Raw genomic sequence first — 22,457 nt, forward strand, 5'->3', positions numbered from 1 at the left:
GTTATAATTACTGTATATCACAGGGCAGGCACTGTACTATAGCAATGGGTTATAAGTACTGTATATCACAGGGCAGGGACTATTCTAGCAATGGGGTATAAGTACTGTATATCACAGTGCAGGCACTGTACTCTAGCAATGGGTTATAAGTACTGTATATCACAGGGCAGGCACTGTATTCTAGCAATGGGTTATAAGTACTGTATGTCACAGGGCAGGCACTGTATTCTAGCAATGGGTTATAAGTACTGTATATCACAGGGCAGGCACTGTACACTAGCAATGGGTTATAAGTACTGTATATCACAGGGCAGGTACTGTATTCTAGCAATGGGGTATAAGTACTGTATATCACAGGGCAGGCACTGTATTCTAGCAATGGGTTATAAGTACTGTATATCACAGGGCAGGCACTATATTCTAGCAATGGGTTATAAGTACTGTATATCACAGGGCAGGCACTGTTCTCTAGCAATGGGTTATAAGTACTGTATATCACAGGGCAGGGACTGTATTCTAGCAATGGGTTACGGAAGGTTTGTGTATGTAGGTGTGTTGTAGAGAGGCAGGGACTGAGGTGAGTGACTTTCTGTAAACACTGAGTAATTATTAGTCTCTATCCGTAATGTTATGGTTGATAAAATTATATTTTTCTTTACATATAAAGAAGTTCAACAGATCCTGTGGGCCATGAAGTCATATGGGCGTTAGGAGCTGGCTGCAGAGACATCATTTCCCTCCAGGTGGCGCCATTGCATCCTTGGTAAGAGAGTACAATGCAAACAATGATAGACAGATGTGTCTGACCCTGATTCACTACCGGTTGCAACTGTGTTTACGCACATAATCAGCCGATAGTTACGCTCAGTGCATGCATATGCATCACAGTACGCATGCGCAAACCGGCCACTGCGATCACAGTGACTACGCAGACCCATCGCAGAGTGACAGGAAGTGCCGTTTGTGGGAGGTGATGGCAGAAGTCAGAGCCTGTGTAAGTGTGTGTGAGGCTGTGATGGTACTCCATGTTACTGATGGTTTCTCAGTCTTGTGTAATCACTGTGTGTGATGAGGTTAGTAATTCCTGAGTAAGGTCAGAGCCTGTGTAAGTGTGTGTGAGGCTGTGATGGTACTCCATGTTACTGATGGTCTCTCAGTCTTGTGTAGTCACTGTGTGTGATGAGGTTAGTAATTCCTGAGTAAGGTCAGAGCCTGTGTAAGTGTGTGTGAGGCTGTGATGGTACTCGATGTTACTGATGGTTTCTCAGTCTTGTGTAATCACTGTGTGTGATGAGGTTAGTAATTCCTGAGTAAGGTCAGAGCTGTGTAAGTGTGTGTGAGGATGTGATGGTACTCCATGTTACTGATGGTGTCTCAGTCTTGTGTAATCACTGCGTGTGATGAGGTTAGTAATTCCTGAGTAAGGTCAGAGCCTGTGTAAGTGTGTGTGAGGATGTGATGGTACTCCATGTTACTGATGGTCTCTCAGTCTTGTGTAGTCACTGTGTGTGATGAGGTTAGTAATTCCTGAGTAAGGTAAGAGCCTGTGTAAGTGTGTGTGAGGCTGTGATGGTACTCGATGTTACTGATGGTTTCTCAGTCTTGTGTAATCACTGTGTGTGATGAGGTTAGTAATTCCTGAGTAAGGTCAGAGCCTGTGTAAGTGTGTGTGATGATGTGATGGTACTCCATGTTACTGATGGTGTCTCAGTCTTGTGTAATCACTGCGTGTGATGAGGTTAGTAATTCCTGAGTAAGGTCAGAGCCTGTGTAAGTGTGTGTGAGGATGTGATGGTACTCCATGTTACTGATGGTATCTCAGTCTTGTGTAATCACTGTGTGTGATGAGGTTAGTAATTCCTGAGTAAGGTCAGAGCCTGTGTAAGTGTGTGTGAGGCTGTGATGGTACTCCATGTTACTGATGGTATCTCAGTCTTGTGTAATCACTGTGTGTGATGAGGTTAGTAATTCCTGAGTAAGGTCAGAGCCTGTGTAAGTGTGTGTGAGGATGTGATGTACTCCATGTTACTGATGGTATCTCAGTCTTGTGTAATCACTGTGTGTGATGAGGTTAGTAATTCCTGAGTAAGGTCAGAGCCTGTGTAAGTGTGTGTGAGGATGTGATGGTACTCCATGTTACTGATGGTCTCTCAGTCTTGTGTAGTCACTGTGTGTGATGAGGTTAGTAATTCCTGAGTAAGGTCAGAGCCTCTGTAAGTGTGTGTGAGGCTGTGGTGGTACTCCATGTTACTGATGGTGTCTCAGTCTTGAGTAATCACTGTGTGTGATGAGGTTAGTAATTCCTGAGTAAGGTCAGAACCTGTGTAAGTGTGTGTGAGGATGTGATGGTGCTCCATGTAACTTATGGTGTCTCAGTCTTGTGTAATCACTGTGTGAGATGAGGTTAGTAATTCCTGAGTAAGGTCAGAGCCTGTGTAAGTGTGTGTGAGGCTGTGATGGTACTCCATGTTACTGATGGTCTCTCAGTCTTGTATAATCACTGCGTGTGATGAGGTTAGTAATTCCTGAGTAAGGTCAGAGCCTGTGTAAGTGTGTGTGAAGCTGTGATGGTACTCCATGTTACTTATGGTGTCTCAGTCTTGTGTAATCACTGTGTGAGATGAGGTTAGTAATTCCTGAGTAAGGTCAGAGCCTGTGTAAGTGTGTGTGAGGCTGTGATGGTACTCCATGTTACTGATGGTTTCTCAGTCTTGTGTAATCACTTTGTGTGATGAGGTTAGTAATTCCTGAGTAAGGTCAGAGCTGTATAAGTGTGTGTGAAGCTGTGATGGTACTCCATGTTACTGATGGTCTCTCAGTCTTGTGTAATCACTGTGTGTGATGAGGTTAGTAATTCCTGAGTAAGGTCAGAGCCTGTGTAAGTGTGTGTGAGGATGTGATGGTACTCCATGTTACTGATGGTATCTCAGTCTTGTGTAATCACTGTGAGATGAGGTTAGTAATTCCTGAGTAAGGTCAGAGCCTGTGTAAGTGTGTGTGATGCTGTGATGGTACTCCATGTTACTGATGGTTTCTCAGTCTAGTGTAATCACTTTGTGTGATGAGGTTAGTAATTCCTGAGTAAGGTCAGAGCCTGTGTAAGTGTGTGTGAGGCTGTGATGGTACTCCATGTTACTGATAGGATCTCAGTCTAGTGTAGTCACTGTGTGTGATGAGGTTAGTAATTCCTGAGTAAGGTCAAGAGCCTGTGTAAAAGTGTGTGTGAGGCTGTGATGGTACTCCATGTTACTGATGGTGTCTCAGTCTTGTGTAGTCACTGCGTGTGATGAGGTTAGTAATTCCCGAGTAAGGTCAGAGCCTGTGTAAGTGTGTGTGAGGCTGTGATGGTACTCCATGTTACTGATGGGATCTCAGTCTAGTGTAGTCACTGTGTGTGATGAGGTTAGTAATTCCTGAGTAAGTTCAGAGCCTGTGTAAGTGTGTGTGAGGATGTGATGGTACTCCATGTTACTGATGGTATCTCAGTCTTGTGTAGTCACTGCGTGTGATGAGGTTAGTAATTCCTGAGTAAGGTCAGAGCCTGTGTAAGAATGTGTGAGGATGTGATGGTGCTCCATGTTACTTATGGTGTCTCAGTCTTGTGTAATCACTGTGTGAGATGAGGTTAGTAATTCCTGAGTAAGGTCAGAGCCTGTGTAAGTGTGTGTGAGGCTGTGATGGTACTCGATGTTACTGATGGTTTCTCAGTCTTGTGTAATCACTGTGTGTGATGAGGTTAGTAATTCCTGAGTAAGGTCAGAGCCTGTGTAAGTGTGTGTGATGATGTGATGGTACTCCATGTTACTGATGGTATCTCAGTCTTGTGTAATCACTGTGTGTGATGAGGTTAGTAATTCCTGAGTAAGGTCAGAGCCTGTGTAAGTGTGTGTGAGGATGTACTCCATGTTACTGATGGTATCTCAGTCTTGTGTAATCACTGTGTGTGATGAGGTTAGTAATTCCTGAGTAAGGTCAGAGCCTGTGTAAGTGTGTGTGTGGATGTGATGGTACTCCATGTTACTGATGGTCTCTCAGTCTTGTGTAGTCACTGTGTGTGATGAGGTTAGTAATTCCTGAGTAAGGTCAGAGCCTGTGTAAGTGTGTGTGAGGCTGTGGTGGTACTCCATGTTACTGATGGTGTCTCAGTCTTGAGTAATCACTGTGTGTGATGAGGTTAGTAATTCCTGAGTAAGGTCAGAACCTGTGTAAGTGTGTGTGAGGATGTGATGGTGCTCCATGTTACTTATGGTGTCTCAGTCTTGTGTAATCACTGTGTGAGATGAGGTTAGTAATTCCTGAGTAAGGTCAGAGCCTGTGTAAGTGTGTGTGAGGCTGTGATGGTATTCCATGTTACTGATGGTGTCTCAGTCTTGTGTAATCACTTTGTGTGATAAGGTTAGTAATTCCTGAGTAAGGTCAGTGCCTGTGTAAGTGTGTGTGAGGCTGTGATGGTACTCCATGTTACTGATGGTCTCTCAGTCTTGTATAATCACTGCGTGTGATGAGGTTAGTAATTCCTGAGTAAGGTCAGAGCCTGTGTAAGTGTGTGTGAAGCTGTGATGGTACTCCATGTTACTTATGGTGTCTCAGTCTTGTGTAATCACTGTGTGAGATGAGGTTAGTAATTCCTGAGTAAGGTCAGAGCCTGTGTAAGTGTGTGTGAGGCTGTGATGGTACTCCATGTTACTGATGGTTTCTCAGTCTTGTGTAATCACTTTGTGTGATGAGGTTAGTAATTCCTGAGTAAGGTCAGAGCTGTATAAGTGTGTGTGAAGCTGTGATGGTACTCCATGTTACTGATGGTCTCTCAGTCTTGTGTAATCACTGTGTGTGATGAGGTTAGTAATTCCTGAGTAAGGTCAGAGCCTGTGTAAGTGTGTGTGAGGATGTGATGGTACTCCATGTTACTGATGGTATCTCAGTCTTGTGTAATCACTGTGAGATGAGGTTAGTAATTCCTGAGTAAGGTCAGAGCCTGTGTAAGTGTGTGTGATGCTGTGATGGTACTCCATGTTACTGATGGTTTCTCAGTCTAGTGTAATCACTTTGTGTGATGAGGTTAGTAATTCCTGAGTAAGGTCAGAGCCTGTGTAAGTGTGTGTGAGGCTGTGATGGTACTCCATGTTACTGATAGGATCTCAGTCTAGTGTAGTCACTGTGTGTGATGAGGTTAGTAATTCCTGAGTAAGGTCAAGAGCCTGTGTAAAAGTGTGTGTGAGGCTGTGATGGTACTCCATGTTACTGATGGTGTCTCAGTCTTGTGTAGTCACTGCGTGTGATGAGGTTAGTAATTCCCGAGTAAGGTCAGAGCCTGTGTAAGTGTGTGTGAGGCTGTGATGGTACTCCATGTTACTGATGGGATCTCAGTCTAGTGTAGTCACTGTGTGTGATGAGGTTAGTAATTCCTGAGTAAGTTCAGAGCCTGTGTAAGTGTGTGTGAGGATGTGATGGTACTCCATGTTACTGATGGTATCTCAGTCTTGTGTAGTCACTGCGTGTGATGAGGTTAGTAATTCCTGAGTAAGGTCAGAGCCTGTGTAAGAATGTGTGAGGATGTGATGGTGCTCCATGTTACTTATGGTGTCTCAGTCTTGTGTAATCACTGTGTGAGATGAGGTTAGTAATTCCTGAGTAAGGTCAGAGCCTGTGTAAGTGTGTGTGAGGCTGTGATGGTACTCCATGTTACTGATGGTTTCTCAGTCTTGTGTAATCACTTTGTGTGATGAGGTTAGTAATTCCTGAGTAAGGTCAGAGCTGTATAAGTGTGTGTGAGGCTGTGATGGTACTCCATGTTACTGATGGTATCTCAGTCTTGTGTAATCACTGTGTGAGATGAGGTTATTAATTCCTGAGTAAGGTCAGAGCCTGTGTAAGTGTGTGTGATGCTGTGATGGTACTTAATCTTACTGATGGTTCTCAGTCTTGTGTAATCACTGTGTGTGATGAGGTTAGTAATTCCTCAGTAAGGTCAGAGCCTGTGTAAGTGTGTGTGAGGCTGTGATGGTACTCCATGTTACTGATGGTTTCTCAGTCTTGTGTAATCACTTTGTGTGATGAGGTTAGTAATTCCTGAGTAAGGTCAGAGCCTGTGTAAGTGTGTGTGAGGCTGTGATGGTACTCCATGTTACTGATAGGATCTCAGTCTAGTGTAGTCACTGTGTGTGATGAGGTTAGTAATTCCTGAGTAAGTTCAGAGCCTGTGTAAAAGTGTGTGTGAGGCTGTGATGGTACTCCATGTTACTGATGGTGTCTCAGTCTTGTGTAGTCACTGTGTGTGATGAGGTTAGTAATTCCTGAGTAAGGTCAGAGCCTGTGTAAGTGTGTGTGAGGCTGTGATGGTACTCCATGTTACTGATGGGATCTCAGTCTAGTGTAGTCACTGTGTGTGATGAGGTTAGTAATTCCTGAGTAAGTTCAGAGCCTGTGTAAGTGTGTGTGAGGATGTGATGGTACTCCATGTTACTGATGGTTTCTCAGTCTTGTGTAATCACTGCGTGTGATGAGGTTAGTAATTCCTGAGTAAGGTCAGAGCCTGTGTAAGTGTGTGTGAGGCTGTGATGGTACTCCATGTTACTGATGGGATCTCAGTCTAGAGTAGTCACTGTGTGTGATGAGGTTAGTAATTCCTGAGTAAGTTCAGAGCCTGTGTAAGTGTGTGTGAGGCTGTGATGGTACTCCATGTTACTGATGGTATCTCAGTCTTGTGTGATCACTGCGTGTGATGAGGTTAGTAATTCCTGAGTAAGGTCAGAGCCTGTGTAAGTGTGTGTGAGGCTGTGATGGTACTCCATGTTACTGATGGTTTCTCAGTCTTGTGTAATCACTTTGTGTGATGAGGTTAGTAATTCCTGAGTAAGGTCAGAGCCTGTGTAAGTGTCTGTGAGGCTGTGATGGTACTCCATGTTACTGATAGGATCTCAGTCTAGTGTAGTCACTGTGTGTGATGAGGTTAGTAATTCCTGAGTAAGTTCAGAGCCTGTGTAAAAGTGTGTGTGAGGCTGTGATGGTACTCCATGTTACTGATGGTGTCTCAGTCTTGTGTAGTCACTGCGTGTGATGAGGTTAGTAATTCCTGAGTAAGGTCAGAGCCTGTGTAAGTGTGTGTGAGGCTGTGATGGTACTCCATGTTACTGATGGGATCTCAGTCTAGTGTAGTCACTGTGTGTGATGAGGTTAGTAATTCCTGAGTAAGTTCAGAGCCTGTGTAAGTGTGTGTGAGGATGTGATGGTACTCCATGTTACTGATGGTTTCTCAGTCTTGTGTAATCACTGCGTGTGATGAGGTTAGTAATTCCTGAGTAAGGTCAGAGCCTGTGTAAGTGTGTGTGAGGCTGTGATGGTACTCCATGTTACTGATGGGATCTCAGTCTAGTGTAGTCACTGTGTGTGATGAGGTTAGTAATTCCTGAGTAAGTTCAGAGCCTGTGAAAGTGTGTGTGAGGCTGTGATGGTACTCCATGTTACTGATGGTATCTCAGTCTTGTGTGATCACTGCGTGTGATGAGGTTAGTAATTCCTGAGTAAGGTCAGAGCCTGTGTAAGTGTGTGTGAGGATGTGATGGTACTCCATGTTACTGATGGTTTCTCAGTCTTGTGTAATCACTGCGGGTGATGAGGTTAGCAATTCCTGAGTAAGGTCAGAGCCTGTGTAAGTGTGTGTGAGGATGTGATGGTTCTCCATGTTACTGATGGTGTCTCAGTCTTGTGTAATCACTGCGTGTGATGAGGTTAGTAATTCCTGAGTAAGGTCAGAGCCTGTGTAAGTGTGTGTGATGCTGTGATGGTACTCCATGTTACTGATGGTATCTCAGTCTTGTGTAATCACTGCGTGTGATGAGGCTAGTAATTCCTGAGTAAGGTCAGAGCCTGTGTAAGTGTGTGTGATGCTGTGATGGTTCTCCATGTTACTGATGGTATCTCAGTCTTGTGTAATCACTGCGTGTGATGAGGTTAGTAATTCCTGAGTAAGGTCAGAGCCTGTGTAAGTGTGTGTGAGGCTGTGATGGTACTCCATGTTACTGATGGTTTCTCAGTCTTGTGTAATCACTGCGTGTGATGAGGTTATTGATATCTGAGTAAGATCAGAGCCTGTGTAAGTGTGTGTGAGGCTGTGATGGTACTCCATGTAACTGATGGTCACTCAGTCTTGTGTAATCACTGCGTGTGATGAGGTTAGTAATTCCTGAGTAAGGTCAGAGCTTGTGTAAGTGTGTGTGAGGCTGTGATGGTACTCCATGTTACTGACGGATTCTCAGTCCTGTGTAATCACTGTGTGTGATGAGGTTAGTAATTCCTGAGTAAGGTCAGAGCCTGTGTAAGTGTGTGTGAGGATGTGATGGTACTCCATGTTACTGATGGTTTCTCAGTCTTGTGTAGTCACTGTGTATGATGAGGTTAGTAATTCCTGAGTAAGGTCAGAGCCTGTGTAAGTGTGTGTGAGGCTGTGATGGTACTCCATGTTACTGATGTTATCTCAGTCTTGTGTAGTCACTGTGTATGATGAGGTTAGTAATTCCTGAGTAAGGTCAGAGCCTGTGTAAGTGTGTGTGAGGCTGTGATGGTACTCCTTGTTACTGATGGTATCTCAGTCTTGTGTAGTCACTGTGTATGATGAGGTTAGTAATTCCTGAGTAAGGTCAGAGACTGTGTAAGTGTGTGTGAGGCTGTGATGGTACTCCATGTTACTTATGGTTTCTCAGTCTTGTGTAGTCACTGTGTGTCATGAGGTTAGTAATTCCTGAGTAAGGTCAGAGCCTGTGTAAGTGTGTGTGAGGCTGTGATGGTACTCCATGTTACTGACGGATTCTCAGTCCTGTGTAATCACTGTGTGTGATGAGGTTAGTAATTCCTGAGTAAGGTCAGAGCCTGTGTAAGTGTGTGTGAGGATGTGATGGTACTCCATGTTACTGATGGTTTCTCAGTCTTGTGTAGTCACTGTGTATGATGAGGTTAGTAATTCCTGAGTAAGGTCAGAGCCTGTGTAAGTGTGTGTGAGGCTGTGATGGTACTCCATGTTACTGATGGTTTCTCAGTCTTGTGTAGTCACTGTGTGTCATGAGGTTAGTAATTCCTGAGTAAGGTCAGAGCCTGTGTAAGTGTGTGTGAGGCTGTGATGGTACTCCATGTTACTGATGGTGTCTCAGTCTTGTGTAGTCACTGCGTGTGATGAGGTTAGTAATTCCTGAGTAAGGTCAGAGCCTGTGTAAGAATGTGTGAGGATGTGATGGTACTCCATGTTACTGATGGTGTCTCAGTCTTGTGTAATCACTGTGTGAGATGAGGTTAGTAATTCCTGAGTAAGGTCAGAGCCTGTGTAAGTGTGTGTGAGGCTGTGATGGTACTCCATGTTACTGATGGTTTCTCAGTCTTGTGTAATCACTTTGTGTGATGAGGTTAGTAATTCCTGAGTAAGGTCAGAGCTGTATAAGTGTGTGTGAGGCTGTGATGGTACTCCATGTTACTGATGGTAGCTCAGTCTTGTGTAATCACTGTGTGAGATGAGGTTAGTAATTCCTGAGTAAGGTCAGAGCCTGTGTAAGTGTGTGTGATGCTGTGATGGTACTTAATGTTACTGATGGTATCTCAGTCTTGTGTAATCACTGTGTGTGATGAGGTTAGTAATTCCTCAGTAAGGTCAGAGCCTGTGTAAGTGTGTGTGAGGCTGTGATGGTACTCCATGTTACTGATGGTTTCTCAGTCTTGTGTAATCACTTTGTGTGATGAGGTTAGTAATTCCTGAGTAAGGTCAGAGCCTGTGTAAGTGTGTGTGAGGCTGTGATGGTACTCCATGTTACTGATAGGATCTCAGTCTAGTGTAGTCACTGTGTGTGATGAGGTTAGTAATTCCTGAGTAAGTTCAGAGCCTGTGTAAGTGTGTGTGAGGCTGTGATGGTACTCCATGTTACTGATGGTGTCTCAGTCTTGTGTAGTCACTGCGTGTGATGAGGTTAGTAATTCCTGAGTAAGTTCAGAGCCTGTGTAAGTGTGTGTGAGGATGTGATGGTACTCCATGTTACTGATGGTTTCTCAGTCTTGTGTAATCACTGCATGTGATGAGGTTAGTAATTCCTGAGTAAGGTCAGAGCCTGTGTAAGTGTGTGTGAGGATGTGATGGTACTCCATGTTACTGATGGTTTCTCAGTCTAGAGTAGTCACTGCGTGTGATGAGGTTAGTAATTCCTGAGTAAGGTCAGAGCCTGTGTAAGTGTGTGTGAGGCTGTGATGGTACTCCATGTTACTGATGGGATCTCAGTCTAGAGTAGTCACTGTGTGTGATGAGGTTAGTAATTCCTGAGTAAGTTCAGAGCCTGTGTAAGTGTGTGTGAGGCTGTGATGGTACTCCATGTTACTGATGGTATCTCAGTCTTGTGTGATCACTGCGTGTGATGAGGTTAGTAATTCCTGAGTAAGGTCAGAGCCTGTGTAAGTGTGTGTGAGGCTGTGATGGTACTCCATGTTACTGATAGGATCTCAGTCTAGTGTAGTCACTGTGTGTGATGAGGTTAGTAATTCCTGAGTAAGTTCAGAGCCTGTGTAAAAGTGTGTGTGAGGCTGTGATGGTACTCCATGTTACTGATGGTGTCTCAGTCTTGTGTAGTCACTGCGTGTGATGAGGTTAGTAATTTCTGAGTAAGGTCAGAGCCTGTGTAAGTGTGTGTGAGGCTGTGATGGTACTCCATGTTACTGATGGGATCTCAGTCTAGTGTAGTCACTGTGTGTGATGAGGTTAGTAATTCCTGAGTAAGTTCAGAGCCTGTGTAAGTGTGTGTGAGGCTGTGATGGTACTCCATGTTACTGATGGGATCTCAGTCTTGTGTGATCACTGCGTGTGATGAGGTTAGTAATTCCTGAGTAAGGTCAGAGCCTGTGTAAGTGTGTGTGAGGATGTGATGGTACTCCATGTTACTGATGATTTCTCAGTCTTGTGTAATCACTGCGGGTGATGAGGTTAGCAATTCCTGAGTAAGGTCAGAGCCTGTGTAAGTGTGTGTGAGGATGTGATGGTTCTCCATGTTACTGATGGTGTCTCAGTCTTGTGTAATCACTGCGTGTGATGAGGTTAGTAATTCCTGAGTAAGGTCAGAGCCTGTGTAAGTGTGTGTGATGCTGTGATGGTTCTCCATGTTACTGATGGTATCTCAGTCTTGTGTAATCACTGCGTGTGATGAGGCTAGTAATTCCTGAGTAAGGTTAGAGCCTGTGTAAGTGTGTGTGAGGCTGTGATGGTTCTCCATGTTACTGATGGTATCTCAGTCTTGTGTAATCACTGCGTGTGATGAGGCTAGTAATTCCTGAGTAAGGTTAGAGCCTGTGTAAGTGTGTGTGAGGCTGTGATGGTACTCCATGTTACTGATGGTCTCTCAGTCTTGTGTAATCACTGTGTGTGATGAGGTTAGTAATTCCTGAGTAAGGTCTGAGCCTGTGTAAGTTTGTGTGAGGCTGTGATGGTACTCCATGTAACTGATGGTCACTGAGTCTTGTGTAATCACTGCGTGTGATGAGGTTAGTAATTCCTGACTAAGGTCAGAGCCTGTGTAAGTGTGTGTGAGGCTGTGATGGTCCTCCATGTTACTGATGGTTTCTCAGTCTTGTGTAATCACTGCGTGTGATGAGGTTAGTAATTCCTGAGTAAGATCAGAGCCTGTGTAAGTGTGTGTGAGGCTGTGATGGTACTCCATGTAACTGATGGTCACTCAGTCTTGTGTAATCACTGCGTGTGATGAGGTTATTGATATCTGAGTAAGGTCAGAGCTTGTGTAAGTGTGTGTGAGGCTGTGATGGTACTCCATGTAACTGATGGTCACTCAGTCTTGTGTAATCACTGCGTGTGATGAGGTTAGTAATTCCTGAGTAAGGTCAGAGCTTGTGTAAGTGTGTGTGAGGCTGTGATGGTACTCCATGTTACTGACGGATTCTCAGTCCTGTGTAATCACTGTGTGTGATGAGGTTAGTAATTCCTGAGTAAGGTCAGAGCCTGTGTAAGTGTGTGTGAGGATGTGATGGTACTCCATGTTACTGATGGTCACTCAGTCTTGTGTAATCACTGCGTGTGATGAGGTTAGTAATTCCTGAGTAAGGTCAGAGCTTGTGTAAGTGTGTGTGAGGCTGTGATGGTACTCCATGTTACTGACGGATTCTCAGTCCTGTGTAATCACTGCGTGTGATGAGGTTAGTAATTCCTGAGTAAGGTCAGAGCTTGTGTAAGTGTGTGTGAGGCTGTGATGGTACTCCATGTTACTGACGGATTCTCAGTCCTGTGTAATCACTGCGTGTGATGAGGTTAGTAATTCCTGAGTAAGGTCAGAGCCTGTGTAAGTGTGTGTGAGGCTGTGATGGTACTCCATGTTACTGATGGGATCTCAGTCTTGTGTAGTCACTGTGTGTGATGAGGTTAGTAATTCCTGAGTAAGGTCAGAGCCTGTGTAAGTGTGTGTGAGGCTGTGATGGTACTCCATGTTACTGATGGTTTCTCAGTCTTGTGTAGTCACTGTGTATGATGAGGTTAGTAATTCCTGAGTAAGGTCAGAGCCTGTGTAAGTGTGTGTGAGGCTGTGATGGTACTCCATGTTACTGATGGTATCTCAGTCTTGTGTAGTCACTGTGTATGATGAGGTTAGTAATTCCTGAGTAAGGTCAGAGCCTGTGTAAGTGTGTGTGAGGCTGTGATGGTACTCCATGTTACTGATGGTATCTCAGTCTTGTGTAGTCACTGTGTATGATGAGGTTAGTAATTCCTGAGTAAGGTCAGAGACTGTGTAAGTGTGTGTGAGGCTGTGATGGTACTCCATGTAACTGATGGTATCTCAGTCTTGTGTAGTCAGTGTGTGTGATGAGGTTAGTAATTCCTGAGTAAGGTCAGAGCCTGTGTAAGTGTGTGTGAGGATGTGATGGTACTCCATGTTACTGATGGTATCTCAGTCTTGTGTAGTCACTGTGTATGATGAGGTTAGTAATTCCTGAGTAAGGTCAGAGCCTGTGTAAGTGTGTGTGAGGCTGTGATGGTACTCCATGTTACTGATGGTATCTCAGTCTTGTGTAGTCACTGTGTATGATGAGGTTAGTAATTCCTGAGTAAGGTCAGAGCCTGTGTAAGTGTGTGTGAGGCTGTGATGGTACTCCATGTTACTGATGGTTTCTCAGTCTTGTGTAGTCAGTGTGTGTGATGAGGTTAGTAATTCCTGAGTAAGGTCAGAGCCTGTGTAAGTGTGTGTGAGGATGTGATGGTACTCCATGTTACTGATGGTATCTCAGCCTTGTGTTATCACTGCATGTGATGAGGTTAGTAATTACTGAGTAAGGTCAGAGCCTGTGTAAGTGTGTGTGAGGATGTGATGGTACTCCATGTTACTGATGGTATCTCAGCCTTGTGTTATCACTGCATGTGATGAGGTTAGTAATTACTGAGTAAGGTCAGAGCCTGTGTAAGTGTGTGTGAGGCTGTGATGGTACTCCATGTTACTGATGGTATCTCAGTCTTGTGTAATTACTGCGTGTGATGAGGTTAGTAATTCCTGAGTTAGGTCAGAGCCTATGTAAGTGTGTGTGAGGATGTGTTGGTACTCCATGTTACTGATGGTATCTCAGTCTTGTGTAATCACTGCGTGTGATGAGGTTAGTAATTCCTGAGTAAGGTCAGAGCCTCTGTAAGTGTGTGTGAGGCTGTGATGGTACTCCATGTTACTGATGGTATCTCAGTCTTGTGTAATCACTGCGTGTGATGAGGTTAGTAATTCCTGAGTAAGGTCAGAGCCTGTGTAAGTGTTTGTGAGGATGTGATGGTACTCCATGTTACTGATGGTCTCTCAGTCTTGTGTAATCACTGTGTGTGATGAGGTTAGTGATTCCTGAGTAAGGTCAGAGTCTGTGTAAGTGTGTGTGAGGCTGTGATGGTACTCCATGTTACTGATGGTTTCTCAGTCTTGTGAAATCTCTGTGAGTGATGAGGTTAGTAATTCCTGAGTAAGGTCAGAGCCTGTGTAAGTGTGTGTGAGGCTGTGATGGTACTCCATGTTACTGATGGGATCTCAGTCTTGTGTAGTCACTGTGTGTGATGAGGTTAGTAATTCCTGAGTAAGGTCAGAGCCTGTGTAAGTGTGTGTGAGGATGTGATGGTACTCCATGTTACTGATGGTTTTTCAGTCTTGTGTAATCACTGCGTGTGATGAGGTTAGTAATTCCTGAGTAAGGTCAGAGCCTGTGTAAGTGTGTGTGAGGATGTGATGGTACTCCATGTTACTGATGGTTTTTCAGTCTTGTGTAATCACTGCGTGTGATGAGGTTAGTAATTCCTGAGTAAGGTCAGAGCCTGTGTAAGTGTGTGTGAGGATGTGATGGTACTCCATGTAACTGATGGTCACTCAGTCTTGTGTAATTACTGCGTGTGATGAGGTTAGTAATTCCTGAGTTAGGTCAGAGCCTATGTAAGTGTGTGTGAGGATGTGTTGGTACTCCATGTTACTGATGGTATCTCAGTCTTGTGTAATCACTGCGTGTGATGAGGTTAGTAATTCCTGAGTAAGGTCAGAGCCTGTGTAAGTGTGTGTGAGGATGTGATGGTACTCCATGTTACTGATGGTATCTCAGTCTTGTGTAATCACTGCGTGTGATGAGGTTAGTAATTCCTGAGTAAGGTCAGAGCCTGTGTAAGTGTGTGTGAGGATGTGATGGTACTCCATGTTACTGATGGTATCTCAGTCTTGTGTAATCACTGTGTGTGATGAGGTTAGTGATTCCTGAGTAAGGTCAGAGTCTGTGTAAGTGTGTGTGAGGATGTGTTGGTACTCCATGTTACTGATGGTATCTCAGTCTTGTGTAATCACTGCGTGTGATGAGGTTAGTAATTCCTGAGTAAGGTCAGAGCCTGTGTAAGTGTGTGTGAGGATGTGATGGTACTCCATGTTACTGATGGTATCTCAGTCTTGTGTAATCACTGCGTGTGATGAGGTTAGTAATTCCTGAGTAAGGTCAGAGCCTGTGTAAGTGTGTGTGAGGCTGTGATGGTACTCCATGTTACTGATGGTTTCTCAGTCTTGTGTAATCACTGCGTGTGATGAGGTTATTGATATCTGAGTAAGATCAGAGCCTGTGTAAGTGTGTGTGAGGCTGTGATGGTACTCCATGTAACTGATGGTCACTCAGTCTTGTGTAATCACTGCGTGTGATGAGGTTAGTAATTCCTGAGTAAGGTCAGAGCTTGTGTAAGTGTGTGTGAGGCTGTGATGGTACTCCATGTTACTGACGGATTCTCAGTCCTGTGTAATCACTGTGTGTGATGAGGTTAGTAATTCCTGAGTAAGGTCAGAGCCTGTGTAAGTGTGTGTGAGGATGTGATGGTACTCCATGTTACTGATGGTTTCTCAGTCTTGTGTAGTCACTGTGTATGATGAGGTTAGTAATTCCTGAGTAAGGTCAGAGCCTGTGTAAGTGTGTGTGAGGCTGTGATGGTACTCCATGTTACTGATGTTATCTCAGTCTTGTGTAGTCACTGTGTATGATGAGGTTAGTAATTCCTGAGTAAGGTCAGAGCCTGTGTAAGTGTGTGTGAGGCTGTGATGGTACTCCTTGTTACTGATGGTATCTCAGTCTTGTGTAGTCACTGTGTATGATGAGGTTAGTAATTCCTGAGTAAGGTCAGAGACTGTGTAAGTGTGTGTGAGGCTGTGATGGTACTCCATGTTACTTATGGTTTCTCAGTCTTGTGTAGTCACTGTGTGTCATGAGGTTAGTAATTCCTGAGTAAGGTCAGAGCCTGTGTAAGTGTGTGTGAGGCTGTGATGGTACTCCATGTTACTGACGGATTCTCAGTCCTGTGTAATCACTGTGTGTGATGAGGTTAGTAATTCCTGAGTAAGGTCAGAGCCTGTGTAAGTGTGTGTGAGGATGTGATGGTACTCCATGTTACTGATGGTTTCTCAGTCTTGTGTAGTCACTGTGTATGATGAGGTTAGTAATTCCTGAGTAAGGTCAGAGCCTGTGTAAGTGTGTGTGAGGCTGTGATGGTACTCCATGTTACTGATGGTTTCTCAGTCTTGTGTAGTCACTGTGTGTCATGAGGTTAGTAATTCCTGAGTAAGGTCAGAGCCTGTGTAAGTGTGTGTGAGGCTGTGATGGTACTCCATGTTACTGATGGTGTCTCAGTCTTGTGTAGTCACTGCGTGTGATGAGGTTAGTAATTCCTGAGTAAGGTCAGAGCCTGTGTAAGAATGTGTGAGGATGTGATGGTACTCCATGTTACTGATGGTGTCTCAGTCTTGTGTAATCACTGTGTGAGATGAGGTTAGTAATTCCTGAGTAAGGTCAGAGCCTGTGTAAGTGTGTGTGAGGCTGTGATGGTACTCCATGTTACTGATGGTTTCTCAGTCTTGTGTAGTCACTGTGTGTCATGAGGTTAGTAATTCCTGAGTAAGGTCAGAGCCTGTGTAAGTGTGTGTGAGGCTGTGATGGTACTCCATGTTACTGATGGTGTCTCAGTCTTGTGTAGTCACTGCGTGTGATGAGGTTAGTAATTCCTGAGTAAGGTCAGAGCCTGTGTAAGAATGTGTGAGGATGTGATGGTACTCCATGTTACTGATGGTGTCTCAGTCTTGTGTAATCACTGTGTGAGATGAGGTTAGTAATTCCTGAGTAAGGTCAGAGCTGTATAAGTGTGTGTGAGGCTGTGATGGTACTCCATGTTACTGATGGTAGCTCAGTCTTGTGTAATCACTGTGTGAGATGAGGTTAGTAATTCCTGAGTAAGGTCAGAGCCTGTGTAAGTGTGTGTGATGCTGTGATGGTACTTAATGTTACTGATGGTATCTCAGTCTTGTGTAATCACTGTGTGTGATGAGGTTAGTAATTCCTCAGTAAGGTCAGAGCCTGTGTAAGTGTGTGTGAGGCTGTGATGGTACTCCATGTTACTGATGGTTTCTCAGTCTTGTGTAATCACTTTGTGTGATGAGGTTAGTAATTCCTGAGTAAGGTCAGAGCCTGTGTAAGTGTGTGTGAGGCTGTGATGGTACTCCATGTTACTGATAGGATCTCAGTCTAGTGTAGTCACTGTGTGTGATGAGGTTAGTAATTCCTGAGTAAGTTCAGAGCCTGTGTAAGTGTGTGTGAGGCTGTGATGGTACTCCATGTTACTGATGGTGTCTCAGTCTTGTGTAGTCACTGCGTGTGATGAGGTTAGTAATTCCTGAGTAAGTTCAGAGCCTGTGTAAGTGTGTGTGAGGATGTGATGGTACTCCATGTTACTGATGGTTTCTCAGTCTTGTGTAATCACTGCGTGTGATGAGGTTAGTAATTCCTGAGTAAGGTCAGAGCCTGTGTAAGTGTGTGTGAGGATGTGATGGTACTCCATGTTACTGATGGTTTCTCAGTCTAGAGTAGTCACTGCGTGTGATGAGGTTAGTAATTCCTGAGTAAGGTCAGAGCCTGTGTAAGTGTGTGTGAGGCTGTGATGGTACTCCATGTTACTGATGGGATCTCAGTCTAGAGTAGTCACTGTGTGTGATGAGGTTAGTAATTCCTGAGTAAGTTCAGAGCCTGTGTAAGTGTGTGTGAGGCTGTGATGGTACTCCATGTTACTGATGGTATCTCAGTCTTGTGTGATCACTGCGTGTGATGAGGTTAGTAATTCCTGAGTAAGGTCAGAGCCTGTGTAAGTGTGTGTGAGGCTGTGATGGTACTCCATGTTACTGATAGGATCTCAGTCTAGTGTAGTCACTGTGTGTGATGAGGTTAGTAATTCCTGAGTAAGTTCAGAGCCTGTGTAAAAGTGTGTGTGAGGCTGTGATGGTACTCCATGTTACTGATGGTGTCTCAGTCTTGTGTAGTCACTGCGTGTGATGAGGTTAGTAATTTCTGAGTAAAGTCAGAGCCTGTGTAAGTGTGTGTGAGGCTGTGATGGTACTCCATGTTACTGATGGGATCTCAGTCTAGTGTAGTCACTGTGTGTGATGAGGTTAGTAATTCCTGAGTAAGTTCAGAGCCTGTGTAAGTGTGTGTGAGGCTGTGATGGTACTCCATGTTACTGATGGGATCTCAGTCTTGTGTGATCACTGCGTGTGATGAGGTTAGTAATTCCTGAGTAAGGTCAGAGCCTGTGTAAGTGTGTGTGAGGATGTGATGGTACTCCATGTTACTGATGATTTCTCAGTCTTGTGTAATCACTGCGGGTGATGAGGTTAGCAATTCCTGAGTAAGGTCAGAGCCTGTGTAAGTGTGTGTGAGGATGTGATGGTTCTCCATGTTACTGATGGTGTCTCAGTCTTGTGTAATCACTGCGTGTGATGAGGTTAGTAATTCCTGAGTAAGGTCAGAGCCTGTGTAAGTGTGTGTGATGCTGTGATGGTTCTCCATGTTACTGATGGTATCTCAGTCTTGTGTAATCACTGCGTGTGATGAGGCTAGTAATTCCTGAGTAAGGTTAGAGCCTGTGTAAGTGTGTGTGAGGCTGTGATGGTTCTCCATGTTACTGATGGTATCTCAGTCTTGTGTAATCACTGCGTGTGATGAGGCTAGTAATTCCTGAGTAAGGTTAGAGCCTGTGTAAGTGTGTGTGAGGCTGTGATGGTACTCCATGTTACTGATGGTCTCTCAGTCTTGTGTAATCACTGTGTGTGATGAGGTTAGTAATTCCTGAGTAAGGTCTGAGCCTGTGTAAGTGTGTGTGAGGCTGTGATGGTACTCCATGTAACTGATGGTCACTGAGTCTTGTGTAATCACTGCGTGTGATGAGGTTAGTAATTCCTGACTAAGGTCAGAGCCTGTGTAAGTGTGTGTGAGGCTGTGATGGTCCTCCATGTTACTGATGGTTTCTCAGTCTTGTGTAATCACTGCGTGTGATGAGGTTAGTAATTCCTGAGTAAGATCAGAGCCTGTGTAAGTGTGTGTGAGGCTGTGATGGTACTCCATGTAACTGATGGTCACTCAGTCTTGTGTAATCACTGCGTGTGATGAGGTTATTGATATCTGAGTAAGGTCAGAGCTTGTGTAAGTGTGTGTGAGGCTGTGATGGTACTCCATGTAACTGATGGTCACTCAGTCTTGTGTAATCACTGCGTGTGATGAGGTTAGTAATTCCTGAGTAAGGTCAGAGCTTGTGTAAGTGTGTGTGAGGCTGTGATGGTACTCCATGTTACTGACGGATTCTCAGTCCTGTGTAATCACTGTGTGTGATGAGGTTAGTAATTCCTGAGTAAGGTCAGAGCCTGTGTAAGTGTGTGTGAGGATGTGATGGTACTCCATGTTACTGATGGTCACTCAGTCTTGTGTAATCACTGCGTGTGATGAGGTTAGTAATTCCTGAGTAAGGTCAGAGCTTGTGTAAGTGTGTGTGAGGCTGTGATGGTACTCCATGTTACTGACGGATTCTCAGTCCTGTGTAATCACTGCGTGTGATGAGGTTAGTAATTCCTGAGTAAGGTCAGAGCTTGTGTAAGTGTGTGTGAGGCTGTGATGGTACTCCATGTTACTGACGGATTCTCAGTCCTGTGTAATCACTGCGTGTGATGAGGTTAGTAATTCCTGAGTAAGGTCAGAGCCTGTGTAAGTGTGTGTGAGGCTGTGATGGTACTCCATGTTACTGATGGGATCTCAGTCTTGTGTAGTCACTGTGTGTGATGAGGTTAGTAATTCCTGAGTAAGGTCAGAGCCTGTGTAAGTGTGTGTGAGGCTGTGATGGTACTCCATGTTACTGATGGTTTCTCAGTCTTGTGTAGTCACTGTGTATGATGAGGTTAGTAATTCCTGAGTAAGGTCAGAGCCTGTGTAAGTGTGTGTGAGGCTGTGATGGTACTCCATGTTACTGATGGTATCTCAGTCTTGTGTAGTCACTGTGTATGATGAGGTTAGTAATTCCTGAGTAAGGTCAGAGCCTGTGTAAGTGTGTGTGAGGCTGTGATGGTACTCCATGTTACTGATGGTATCTCAGTCTTGTGTAGTCACTGTGTATGATGAGGTTAGTAATTCCTGAGTAAGGTCAGAGACTGTGTAAGTGTGTGTGAGGCTGTGATGGTACTCCATGTAACTGATGGTATCTCAGTCTTGTGTAGTCAGTGTGTGTGATGAGGTTAGTAATTCCTGAGTAAGGTCAGAGCCTGTGTAAGTGTGTGTGAGGATGTGATGGTACTCCATGTTACTGATGGTATCTCAGTCTTGTGTAGTCACTGTGTATGATGAGGTTAGTAATTCCTGAGTAAGGTCAGAGCCTGTGTAAGTGTGTGTGAGGCTGTGATGGTACTCCATGTTACTGATGGTATCTCAGTCTTGTGTAGTCACTGTGTATGATGAGGTTAGTAATTCCTGAGTAAGGTCAGAGCCTGTGTAAGTGTGTGTGAGGCTGTGATGGTACTCCATGTTACTGATGGTTTCTCAGTCTTGTGTAGTCAGTGTGTGTGATGAGGTTAGTAATTCCTGAGTAAGGTCAGAGCCTGTGTAAGTGTGTGTGAGGATGTGATGGTACTCCATGTTACTGATGGTATCTCAGCCTTGTGTTATCACTGCATGTGATGAGGTTAGTAATTACTGAGTAAGGTCAGAGCCTGTGTAAGTGTGTGTGAGGATGTGATGGTACTCCATGTTACTGATGGTATCTCAGCCTTGTGTTATCACTGCATGTGATGAGGTTAGTAATTACTGAGTAAGGTCAGAGCCTGTGTAAGTGTGTGTGAGGCTGTGATGGTACTCCATGTTACTGATGGTATCTCAGTCTTGTGTAATTACTGCGTGTGATGAGGTTAGTAATTCCTGAGTTAGGTCAGAGCCTATGTAAGTGTGTGTGAGGATGTGTTGGTACTCCATGTTACTGATGGTATCTCAGTCTTGTGTAATCACTGCGTGTGATGAGGTTAGTAATTCCTGAGTAAGGTCAGAGCCGCTGTAAGTGTGTGTGAGGCTGTGATGGTACTCCATGTTACTGATGGTATCTCAGTCTTGTGTAATCACTGCGTGTGATGAGGTTAGTAATTCCTGAGTAAGGTCAGAGCCTGTGTAAGTGTTTGTGAGGATGTGATGGTACTCCATGTTACTGATGGTCTCTCAGTCTTGTGTAATCACTGTGTGTGATGAGGTTAGTGATTCCTGAGTAAGGTCAGAGTCTGTGTAAGTGTGTGTGAGGCTGTGATGGTACTCCATGTTACTGATGGTTTCTCAGTCTTGTGAAATCTCTGTGAGTGATGAGGTTAGTAATTCCTGAGTAAGGTCAGAGCCTGTGTAAGTGTGTGTGAGGCTGTGATGGTACTCCATGTTACTGATGGGATCTCAGTCTTGTGTAGTCACTGTGTGTGATGAGGTTAGTAATTCCTGAGTAAGGTCAGAGCCTGTGTAAGTGTGTGTGAGGATGTGATGGTACTCCATGTTACTGATGGTTTTTCAGTCTTGTGTAATCACTGCGTGTGATGAGGTTAGTAATTCCTGAGTAAGGTCAGAGCCTGTGTAAGTGTGTGTGAGGATGTGATGGTACTCCATGTTACTGATGGTTTTTCAGTCTTGTGTAATCACTGCGTGTGATGAGGTTAGTAATTCCTGAGTAAGGTCAGAGCCTGTGTAAGTGTGTGTGAGGATGTGATGGTACTCCATGTAACTGATGGTCACTCAGTCTTGTGTAATTACTGCGTGTGATGAGGTTAGTAATTCCTGAGTTAGGTCAGAGCCTATGTAAGTGTGTGTGAGGATGTGTTGGTACTCCATGTTACTGATGGTATCTCAGTCTTGTGTAATCACTGCGTGTGATGAGGTTAGTAATTCCTGAGTAAGGTCAGAGCCTGTGTAAGTGTGTGTGAGGATGTGATGGTACTCCATGTTACTGATGGTATCTCAGTCTTGTGTAATCACTGCGTGTGATGAGGTTAGTAATTCCTGAGTAAGGTCAGAGCCTGTGTAAGTGTGTGTGAGGATGTGATGGTACTCCATGTTACTGATGGTATCTCAGTCTTGTGTAATCACTGTGTGTGATGAGGTTAGTGATTCCTGAGTAAGGTCAGAGTCTGTGTAAGTGTGTGTGAGGATGTGTTGGTACTCCATGTTACTGATGGTATCTCAGTCTTGTGTAATCACTGCGTGTGATGAGGTTAGTAATTCCTGAGTAAGGTCAGAGCCTGTGTAAGTGTGTGTGAGGATGTGATGGTACTCCATGTTACTGATGGTATCTCAGTCTTGTGTAATCACTGCGTGTGATGAGGTTAGTAATTCCTGAGTAAGGTCAGAGCCTGTGTAAGTGTGTGTGAGGATGTGATGGTACTCCATGTTACTGATGGTATCTCAGTCTTGTGTAATCACTGTGTGTGATGAGGTTAGTGATTCCTGAGTAAGGTCAGAGTCTGTGTAAGTGTGTGTGAGGATGTGATGGTACTCCATGTTACTGATGGTGTCTCAGTCTTGTGTAGTCACTGTGTGTGATGAGGTTAGTAATTCCTGAGTAAGGTCAGAGCCTGTGTAAGTGTATGTGAGGCTGTGATGGTACTCCATGTTACTGATGG

The 22,457-nt window shown here is 44.3% G+C and overlaps 1 protein-coding gene across 1 annotated transcript in view; it reads left to right on the plus strand.

The window, feature by feature from the left end:
• Positions 1-22,457, plus strand: part of FBXO41 (F-box protein 41) — a 304,762-nt gene that overhangs the window by 261,435 nt on the left and 20,870 nt on the right. Inside the window, exon 10 of the mRNA XM_088458884.1 lies at positions 668-763. Within this exon, the coding sequence (XP_088315010.1) occupies positions 668-763 (96 nt within the window). The remainder of the gene's footprint in view (positions 1-667; positions 764-22,457) is intronic.

This window comes from Taudactylus pleione, unplaced genomic scaffold, assembly GCF_031769625.1.
Source record: "Taudactylus pleione unplaced genomic scaffold, aTauple2 ptg000861l, whole genome shotgun sequence".
In the NCBI taxonomy this organism is placed as follows: Eukaryota; Metazoa; Chordata; class Amphibia; order Anura; family Myobatrachidae; genus Taudactylus; species Taudactylus pleione.